At 32.2% G+C, this 11293-nt stretch overlaps 1 protein-coding gene across 1 annotated transcript; it reads left to right on the forward strand.

The window, feature by feature from the left end:
- Positions 1–2017: 2017 nt before the first annotated feature.
- Positions 2018–6814, forward strand: LOC125214362 (U-box domain-containing protein 45-like). The gene is made up of 6 exons (XM_048115359.2): positions 2018–2278; positions 2898–2997; positions 3182–3367; positions 3660–3767; positions 4119–5299; positions 5664–6814. Exons 2-6 carry the CDS (start codon positions 2947–2949, stop codon positions 6436–6438), a joined length of 2301 nt encoding a protein of 766 aa, XP_047971316.1. The 5' UTR covers positions 2018–2278; positions 2898–2946; the 3' UTR covers positions 6439–6814.
- The last annotated feature ends 4479 nt before the right edge of the window (positions 6815–11293 follow it).

Raw genomic sequence — 11293 nt, forward strand, 5'->3', positions numbered from 1 at the left:
TCTCTTATCTCAGCTATACAATAAATCTTTTGTGTTCGAGTATATTTATCAAAGATATATTATTATATCTGTAGTAAGAATTAATACATTGACCGTTATTTTTTTTCATCTTAAAAATATAACTTATTTTCCCATTTATATGAACTTAGTGCAAAATTCTTATCAAATAGGTCAAAACTCAAAAGGGCTATCAAGTTTTTCCTTCTAAATATGACTTAATTACAGTATGTTAGGAAAATTTTGACAATCATAATTCATTTGGAGACTTTTCTTAATCTTGGTCATTTCATCCTTAAAATATCAATCAATCATGTACTCATCTATGAATTGAGATTTATTTTGCCTTTCCTTTTTAAATTCTAAATGTCTAAGCACATGGATTAATATTTCAAAACTTGTTTGTGTTGGTCGGCACAATCCAACAATATGAACAAATGATTTGACTAGTTTGTAACATGTTGAAAACCATTGAGAGCAATTACCTCTATATATTGATTGACATTATTGAATTTCATCAAATTTGAATGAAATTAAAAAAATAGATCTACTAGCTAGTTGAATTGTGAAATTAGATGTCACAATATATCACTAATCATTCACCACTAGCACAACTCTTGCAATTTTTGTTCCATTTCTTAATTTTTATTACGAATGGTATCACGAGTCAAATCTCATAGGACAATATATATATATATATATATAGGGGGTGTTCGATTGACAAAACTAAATCGCATGATTAAATACGTATCATGTTTGTTTTATAAGATTGACTCCACAACTTAATCCTAGATGGATAGTCTCATGATTATTAGTCATAACCTCTCCCTCCAACTAAAATAATCACACGACTTAATCCTAGATGTATAGTCTCATGATAATTAGTCATGACAACCGAACGCCACCATAGAGGGGTGCGTTATAATGCTAACTATTTAAGTTGCTAACTCTGCTAACTCATCAATGCAGTGTATTAAAAATGTCAACATGGTGACATTAAAATGTCAACACATAATATTAACACATTATATTAAAGTTCAACAAAATCATATGTGACATTTTAATGTCATTGTGTTAACATTTTTAATACATTGCATTGATGAATTGGCAAGTTAGCAACTTAAGAAAGTTAGCAATTGATCATACTCCTATATATATATATATATAGAGTTGGATTTTAAAAATAAGAAAGTTAGCAATTGATCATAAGAAATTTGGATTTTAAAAATAACCTAGGTCATTTTTTATCGTTTTAACTCATTTTAATATCTAAAATTTTCATAATGAACTGAAAACAAAGTAAAAATGATTGAGTGTTCTCTTATAATGACCCGCCTTTAGTTATGTGTTCTGAATTTACGGGAGTGTTTTGTCTTTAACATGATGCACTTGAATTTTAAACACTACAGTAATAACAAAAATCACTAATACATTGTCAAAATTACCAAGATTAGATTTGGATTCAACATACTTGTGCAAATTTTGATAATGCTAATTTTAGTTGTCCTCATAGATTAAGTCAATATTTTGAGTATTAAATCACATGTGCATGTATAGTAAAAAAAAAAGGTTTGACAAATGAAATCTATAGAATAATTAAAAAAAAGGTAGTCAAGACATCAGAATAATTAAAATTAAGGTAGTTATAATATAGTCAAGATATATGTTAACATTAAATTACATGTATATACATATAGGAAACAAAAGTTTGTCAAATGAAATCTATTGAATGATTAAAAACAAGGTAGTAATATGGTCAAGATATCATCTCATAGAAATTTCAACTTAATTAATTCTAGATATTAAAAACCGAACCACCAAAGCGAGGGGGCAATAGTGACATTTCATGACATTAATGGCAGATCCGCTAACCGACAAATAAGGGGGTCGGCAAATGTCGGCCAGTGAGCCGAGTAGACAATCTCGCCCCCCGAAATTCCCTTTTTACCCCCGCCATCATTTTCGCATAAATACCTCACTATTTAAATATTGAGGGAAAAAATTAAAATAAACCCTGAATTTTAAAATTTAATCTTTTTCCCTTCCCCCAATAGAATATTACTTCTAATATTCCTACACCATTTACGCCACACGCACTGTAAAATATCCCTCAGCCCCTCCTTCCTTCTCCATCTCTCTTCTTTCTCTCACTAAAATCTGGTGATCCGAATTTAGAAAGCCTCTCGTTTCCTGGAAGTTTGTGAATTTTCGGCATTATCGTTTTTCATGTCAGTTATGCTGGTTTGATGAAGCCGCCGTGGATCCTCTTCGGGCGATTCTGGTATGTTTCTCCGGTTGCAATCTCGTAGCATTTCATACAAATTGTTTATCGAATGTGTTGTAATTGTATTGCATTGCGTGGATTTTTGGTAACATAGTGATTGAGTTTTACTGAATATTGATTGATTTGCAGCTGATTTATGTTGATATGTATCGTTTGTTTGCAAAAGATGGAAGGATTTTTGAAAAATGAAAAACGAATCAGCTGATGGAGAGTTGAGTTTGTGGTCGTGATGTGAGATCGTCATTTGAAATCCTGGTTTTTGGATTGTGTTTTTTTTCTTCTTTGGAAGTGTAGATTTCCAGCTAAGAATTTCTAACTTTTTGTTGCAATTTGGATTAGTTATTGATTTGTGAGGAGAAAGTATGGGTAACTAAATCTATCATGCCTATTGATTGATTGCATTGATGACTAATTATTGTTTTGTTATTAATGATTTCCTTTTGACTAACTTGATGTGACGAGGTAAAAACAAGTTGGGCATAAAAGTTGCTCTTTCTAAAAATGAGCTGGTTAAAGAAAAAGATAGATTTCTGTTTTTTGTGAGGTTAATTAATTGTTCATTTGTGCTCTGATGATTAATGATTCGTAAACCTTATGTTCTTCGTTATTTCTGCAGGATTCTGCAAATTCCGTTTTGAAACTAAACCGTTATTTCCACCGTTAACATGGATGCTTCTGAGATTGAAGAAAATTTAATCTCTATTGGTGAGCCAAAGGTATGGAATGCAAAAGCCAGACTTATCTTTTTGCTAGCTTAATTTGGTGTTTGGCTAGCATTAATTTTATTTCGGCAATATGTTCAATGCGTTCTTGCATTTAGCATCTTTACTTTTGGCTTCGCATGAACTTATTGGATGGTTGTTCTCATTTACTGATTAACAAGATATGATGTTGATGCAGTTACATGGTGAGATGTGCAAGAGCCTTTGTATCGTGTATGTGAAGGTGCTTTCCATTTTTCCAGACCTAGAAGCAGCTAGGCCAAGAAGCACATCCGGCATTCAGGCACTATGTGCTCTGCACATTGCACTTGAGAAGACGAAGAATATACTTCAACACTGTGCAGAGTGCAGTAAACTTTACTTGGTACGATAGCTTCTGGTTTCATATTTCTTATTATATCGCCTGCACAAAATGGATCCTCATTCAGATATCCAGAGTAGAGTTTTGGTAACTTGGCCACCATGCTTATTGGTTTCTAATAAAGTTCAACACAACTGTTTTAAGTAATTCATACTGCTAATGTGTCTTCCATAAACTTTCTTGCTTTTCACTACTTCACTAGCTTCCTGAGAGATACATTTGAAAGCAAGTTCACTATTATATTTAAAAGCATACCTGCAACTGTGACTGACTTTATTACTTTTCTATTCATCAGGCAATAACTGGAGATTCTGTTGTTCTAAAATTCGAGAAGGCAAGATCTGCCCTAGAAGATAGTTTAAATCGGGTTGAAGATATTGTTCCACAAGTTATTGGTGTTCAGGTACAAGTTGTATTTAAATTTTTGTTTTTTTGTTTTTAGTCCTACATTTGTGTTTTGATTGGGGCATTTCTCACCCTCTTCTTTTCCAATAATAATACTAAGAATTATGAATGGTGTGAAAACGTATTCAACTTAATATTTTACTCTTTTGTTATTGAAGTTTATGTTACTCCTATTAGTTACTGAATGACTAGATGTACTTCTTGTGCACTGAAAGACCTAATTGATAATGCATCCATGTTTATTTCTCTGATTTGGAATTATTACTCTTCAAGTTGTGCTTTCTGGAATTATTTATGAACCTTTAAATGCTTCAATTGTTTGTTTCTCATCTGAATGGCGTTTTCCCAGATTGCTGAAGTTTTAGCTGAGCTTAGAAGGATTGAGTTCGCACTTGATCCTGTTGAGAAGCAGATTGGTGATGAGATAATTGCTTTGCTACAGCAAGGAAGAAACTTCAACAGCAGTTCAAATGATAATAATGAGCTTGAATCCTTTCACCAAGCTGCTTCTAAATTGGGTATCACCTCTTCGAGAGCTGCTCTTAGGGAGAGGAGGGCTTTAAAGAAGCTCATAGATAGAGCACGTGCTGAGGAAGACAAAAGGAAAGAGTCAATAATCGCTTATCTTCTTCATCTCATAAGGAAGTATTCAAAGTTGTTCAGAAGTGAGCTATCAGATGATAATGATTCACAAGGTTCAACGCCTTGCTCACCTACTGTTCAAGGGTCTTTGGATGATGGTATTGTTCTGGGGCGCAATGGCTGTGCCTTTGACAGACAACTGTCAAAACTCAGTTCTTTTAATTTTAAGTCCAATTTCCGGAGATCAGAGCAGATGACAGTCCCTCCTGAAGAGTTAAGGTGTCCGATATCATTGCAACTTATGTACGATCCAGTTATTATAGCTTCTGGGCAAACATATGAAAGGGTTTGCATTGAAAAATGGTTCTGTGATGGGCACAATACTTGCCCTAAAACACAGCAGCATCTCTCTCATCTTTCGTTGACTCCGAATTATTGTGTTAAAGGTTTGGTGGCTAGTTGGTGTGAACAGAATGGAATTCCTGTTCCAGATGGCCCACCAGAGTCCCTTGACCTTAATTATTGGCGTCTAGTGTTATCAGAGAGTGACTCGACAAATTCAAAGTCATTAGAAAGCATCAGTTCATGCAAGTGCAAGGGTGTTAAGGTGGTACCTTTAAATGACAGTGGGACCATTGTGGAAGCTGAAGGAAATGAAGAGGAAGAGATCTCTACACAGGAGGATGACTGTGAAGGTAATATCTTTCAGAAATACGAGGGTTATCTGAGAATTTTGGAGGAGGAGGATAATTTGATGAAGAAATGCACAGTGGTAGAGCAAATAAGACACTTGCTAAAAGATGACGAAGAAGCCAGGATTTATGTGGGGGCTAATGGTTTTGTCGAAGCATTGCTGCTCTTTTTGGAGTCTGCTGTCTCTGCCAAGAATGTGATGGCTCAGGAAATTGGGGCAATGGCTCTATTCAACCTTGCCGTAAACAATAACAGGTTTACTAAGATCTAAGTTACAATTTCTGAATCTTTCAGTAGCTGCACTAGATGAACAAGTTGACTAGAAGTTTTTTGCTTGGTTATTAAACATATCTAATATTAGTAGCACACATTGAATTCTACCATTTCCAGATCTATCATGTATTGCACGCCGCTCATCTGTCATATTTTAGGACCAACATAAATATCTAAGTCTCTCTACTTATTCAGAGTAGACTGATACTGTATATATTATTATTAGCCTCTCTTACAAAAGAATGCTTTGGAATGCCTCATTCACCACCACTTTCTTTTGCGGGCTTGTGAATGATCTAATTTACTGAAATGCTGATGTGAAACAACTTTTTTCTGTGCTTTTCAGAAACAAAGAATTGATGATGGCATCAGGAGTACTTCCAATACTACAGAACATGATTGTCGATGCTGATTCTGTTGGAGCAGCCACAGCTCTTTACCTGAATCTTTCGTGCCTCGAGGAAGCCAAGTCCGTTATAGGAACTACAGAGGCTGTCCCTTTCTTGATCTGGGTTCTTAAGAACGAAAATCACGAGCAATGCAAACTTGATGCTCTCCACACACTCTATAACATTTCAAGTCAAGCCACAAATATTCCTCACCTCCTGTCAGCTGGCATCATTGACGCCCTCCAAACTCTCATCACACACCCGAGTGACCAAGCTTGGACCGAGAAATGCATCGCTGTGCTAATATATCTAGCCTCAAGCAACACCGCAAGAGATGAAATGGTGAAGACCCCCGGGCTGATCGGTTCCCTTGCCACCATCTTGGACGTTGGCGAGCCCATCGAACAAGAACAAGCCGCGGCTTGTCTTTTGATATTGTGCAATGCAAGCGAGAAGTGCAGTCAGATGGTCCTTCAAGAAGGGGTGATACCTTCGCTGGTGTCCATTTCAGTGAATGGAACTGTGAGAGGGAAACAGAAAGCGCAGAAGCTTCTGATGTTTTTCCGCGAGCAGAGGCAACGAGATCCGCCGCCTGGTCCTGCAGAGCCGGGGTCTCAGAGTGGCGAGTCCGAAGATGCAAAGCCATTGTCAAAGACGGTTTCGAGGAGAAAAGCCGGTAAGATCTGGGGTTTCTGGTGGAAGAACAAGAGTGTCTCCATGTACCAATGCTAGAAGGGAGTTTACTGCTGTGAAGTTCTTCAGCTTCTCCTCCCGACCGGGCAGGTGCAGCATCGCACCGCACTAGGATAGATGGTGTGCGAGTATAAATTAACGGTAGAAGAAGAGCAAGTACGTGTTGAAGAAAATCTTAGGTGTGAATAGTTTGTTGTAAATCCTGGGATTTAGCTATGGAGCTGAGTAACGTTTTTGGTATAAGCCTTATATCATGAAATGAGCTCCAAATTTCTATTTTAAAAATCACCCAATTTTGTAGGCAACTGTTGCTAGTATGTTTTTAGTTTACTGGAGTCGTATTTTATTTAGTTGCCACTTTGTATAATTTTGTGCATTCGAGAAAAAGTGAATGAAAAAACAAAATTTGCTAGCATTCAACTGGTCATTGCGATTTTGTACTTCACCGGTTAATCCTATTTTCCTTCCAATTTGTAATAAAACTAATAGCATAAAGTATCAATTTGTAATAAAACTAATAGCATAAAGTATGAGAGGTTAAAATATAAAAGAAGAAATATATTGTTTTTTTTTTTTAAGAAATAACTCAGCTAGGACAATACAAAAGGAATAGGACTAAGATGAACGGAGAGAGGAAATGAATTACTCATTCCGTTCCAAATAGTTTGTACCACTTTTCTATTTCGGTCTCTTTCATATAGTTTGTCTCATTTCACTTTTTATCATTTTTGGCAGTGGACCTTCTATTCCACTACGAGACTATCTCCATCCGAACCCTCACCCAACCCCAACCTATATCAACTTTATAATAAAATATTCATTTCTCTATCCTCCACATACACAACCTTCACTCAATTCAACCCCCATCAACTTTTTAACTTCCATCAGTTACCCCAACCTAATCCAATTAAATATTTTTTTTATATTTTATATTAATATTTTAATTTATAATTAATTTAAATATATTAAATAATGTCTAAAAATTATAATAAAAAGTATATGACTCAAATTTAAAACAGAAAATATTAGATATTCAAATAATTAAAGCACAGTATAATAATAAATTGCACATTAAAAAATTCAATATAATAATAGAAATAAACAAACCAAAATACAAATGAAGAGTGAAAAAAAGCTAGCTTAAACAAGATAAACATTGGTACATATTTAATTGTTTGTGCCGAATTTAATCCAAATGTGCTCAATCAAATCTTCTCGAAGTGTAATAATTCACATGAGTTTTGAAATGATATATAAAGATAAATATAATGATAATTAAATAAATTAAATTAATAAGTAAAAGTAATAAAAATGTCATAAATTCACAATGTTCAAAATATTCGAACTGTGATTATCTAAAATATTTACATTTCATATCTATAATATACTTCTAAAACATGTATATAAATAAAGTAGTGATTAATCAATAATTAATACTCCCTTCGTTTCTTGTTAATAGAGCCGTTTCTTTTCGGCACGGTGTTTAAGAATAGTGTGTTAAATGGATGGTGAAAAAGTAAGAGAGAATAAGGTAAGAGAGATGATTACTTTTTACCAAAAATAGAAATGACTCAATTAACTTGGAACTTTCCAAAATGGTAAATTAACTCTATTAACATGGAACGAGGGAAGTAGTAAATAAAAAGAAACAAAAATAATAATACGTTATGCCAATAGAAAATGGACATGTGACATTTGCCCTCCACTTTATGTTGAGCCGGCTGAAAATAACCCAAATTAGAGGTTGGATTGAGTTATGTAATTTTTGTTTTATTTTTATTTCTTTCTATTTTGTCTTATGTGTTTGCCCCCCATTTCAAAGTAGGCAAACACATAAGACAAAATAGAAAGAAATACAAATAAAGCAAAAATTAAATAATCCAACCCAACCTCTAATTTGGGGTCTTGTCAGCTGGCCCAACATAAAATGGAGGGCAAAGGACACATGTCCATTTTCTGTTGGCTCAATGTATTATTATTTTTGCTTTTTTTTTATTTACTATTAATTATTGATTAGTCACTACTTTATTTATGAACTCCCTCTGTTCCACTACAAGTGAGATGTTTCTTTCTGGTCGTTGTTTTGCAAAGATGATAATAAATAGTAAAAGTGGAGAGAAAAATAAAGTAAGAGAGAGAATAATATAGAAGATGGTCGTATATATATTATTATATTACTTGCTTTACTTTATCGCTACTCTAACTATTTATTAGTATTATTTTTGCAAAACAACGTCCAATTTGGAGTGCCTCACTTGTAGCAGGACGGAGGGAGTACATGTTTTAGAATTGTATACTATAAATATGAAGTGTGAATATTTTAGATAATCACATTTTGAATATTTTGAACATTGTGAATTTATGATATTTTTATTACTTTTAGTTATTAATTTAATTTATTTAATCATTATTATATTTATCTTTATATATCATTTCAAACCCATGTGAATTATTCTTCCAAGCATTCATGTGAGCCCCTCTTGTGAAAAACTCACATGAACTAGTTCATTTTGTTTATGATTAATTATTATTTTTTATTATTTTGTATTATTTGCTATTTTTTTACTGTGCTTTATTTTCCCTATATATATCCCCTAAGCATGCAAAACTCTTCACAAACAAAAACTAACTTTCTTTTCGTTCTTGTTTTGATAAATTTGGTTTTATGGATCCAAATTATCCAGACTATCGTCCTTATTTTCCAAACCATCAAAATTCCCAAAATTATCAACAATTAAATTATGCACTAATCTTTATCTTGTTTAAGCTATCTTATTTTTCACTCTTCATTTGTATTTTGGTTTGTTATTTCTATTATCGTATTGTATTTTTTAATGTGTATAATTTATTATTATATTGTGCTTTAATTATTTGAATATCTAATATTTTCTGTTTTAAATTTGAATCTTACACTTTTCTATAATAATTTTTATTTAATATATTTAAATTATTATAATTGAAAATATTAATATAAAATATAAAAAAAATATTTAATTGAGTTGGGTTGGGATTACTGATGGAAGTAAAAAAGTTGATAGGGGTTGAATTGAGTGAGAGCTGTGTATGTGGAGGATAGGGAAATAAATATCTTATTAAAAAGTTGATTGAGACTGGGTTGGGTGAGAGTCATGGATGGAGATAGTCTAACTCATTCCTACTTACTATAAAACTAATACTCCCTCCGTTCCTTCATAGTTGAGTCATTTTTTCATTTTGGGAAGTTCCATTATAGTTGAGTCAATCTATACTAATATAAAAGCCGAGTTTTGGGCATAGTTTAGAATATTTAGAAGTTTTGGGTGATAGTTATAAAATGTTACAAAACATTTTCATGAATTTATATTTATAAATAATGACTCTCTAAAGTAAATGCAATTAATAAAATAATAATTTAAACATATGTAACTGCCAATGGGGTAGGGAAAATATTAAAGTTGATGACTTTTCAAATCTATGGTCAAATCAATGTTAATACCATTCATAATAGTATAATGTAACATATATGTAACCGCTAATTATAGTGTGATTATAGTATAGCTAAATCACTCAATTTATCGATTTATGAGGAGTTTTCAATATATGCATTTCTTGACTTTTTAAATCATAAATGAATATTCATTTTAATTATCATTGTTTACCTAGAAAATGCATTTTTGTTTCTATAATGTGTAGTGGAATTTAAAAGATTTTAGAAATTATTATTAGCCTTTAGTTTTTGTCTATAAATATATGCTCTTTCATTGTGAAATTATCTTTTTCAGTGCAAACATTAGTTAAATTTAAAAAATACTTTCTCAAATGATTAAACTCCAGCGGTCAACGATGAGAGCTCTTCTTCAACGGTTAATGGAGACGGAGGCAGTATAGCTGTGGTGAGAAGGTCATGTAAGAGAAGGTGAAAAGAAAATAGCACTTTTAAATCTTATTTTGAGGATCATTCTCTATTTGAGTGCTTTTTAGTTCATATTTAAATTTTCTTAATGTTAGTTTGTTTTATTTTTTTTAGTTTTGTTTGAATATATTCCATCTTAGCTATAATAATAGTAGTTATTTTCCCTCAAATAAAGAAATCGCAGAAGCTGATTATCTATAATGTTTTGAAGATTAAATTGCACGTTCTTCGCCAACTTTATTACTTCCACATGTTTCATGCAAAGAAAAAACTCAAAATCAACGAAATGATGAAAGGGGGCAAAGAAGATGAAGACATAAAATATCAGATTTTTTGTGTACATACATAAATAATCAATTTGGAGATTAAGGAGCAAAATAAGGCTGAGGTAAAGAGTCAACGATAGTTTCGGTTAAAAGTATACAGAGGAGAGAACTACAACGCTCAGATGATGTGTGTTTTGTTGGGTTTTTGTTTTACTATTTTATTTTCTTTATTATGCTATTCTTATTATTGTAATTTTAAGGTTGTTTATAAAAAGAACTAATTTTTTTCATAACTTACGAATTATTATTCTATTTACTAATGTGTAGTTTTATTAATATTTAAATTATTGTTTCATTTGTTCTGTTTCGTCATTTTATCTTTTTACAACTATATTATAGTCTCCTAATATTTTGTTTATATTCTTGGTATATACTCTTATATTTTTCTAATCTTATGTTATGGTAATGTCACTTATTTTATTTTATATTATTTATTTATAATATAATATCAAAATAATAGTACAAAAATATTCTAAATCGCGCATAGCGCGTGGGTTAACACTAGTTTCATATAGTATGCAACTTTTTTTTCTTTCTTACTTTACTCTCTTACTTTATTCTCTCTACTCTATTCACTTTTTACTTTATTCTCTCTACCTTTTTCTCTTTCTTACTTTTTTTATCTATTTATTTAATATACTCAACATTCATTTCTCAAACTCCGTGTCCAAAAGTT

The sequence above is a fragment of the Salvia hispanica genome, chromosome 3, assembly GCF_029641045.1.
Source record: "Salvia hispanica isolate PSC_SH4W2 chromosome 3, Shi_PSC_v1, whole genome shotgun sequence".
NCBI classification, from domain to species: domain Eukaryota; kingdom Viridiplantae; phylum Streptophyta; class Magnoliopsida; order Lamiales; family Lamiaceae; genus Salvia; species Salvia hispanica.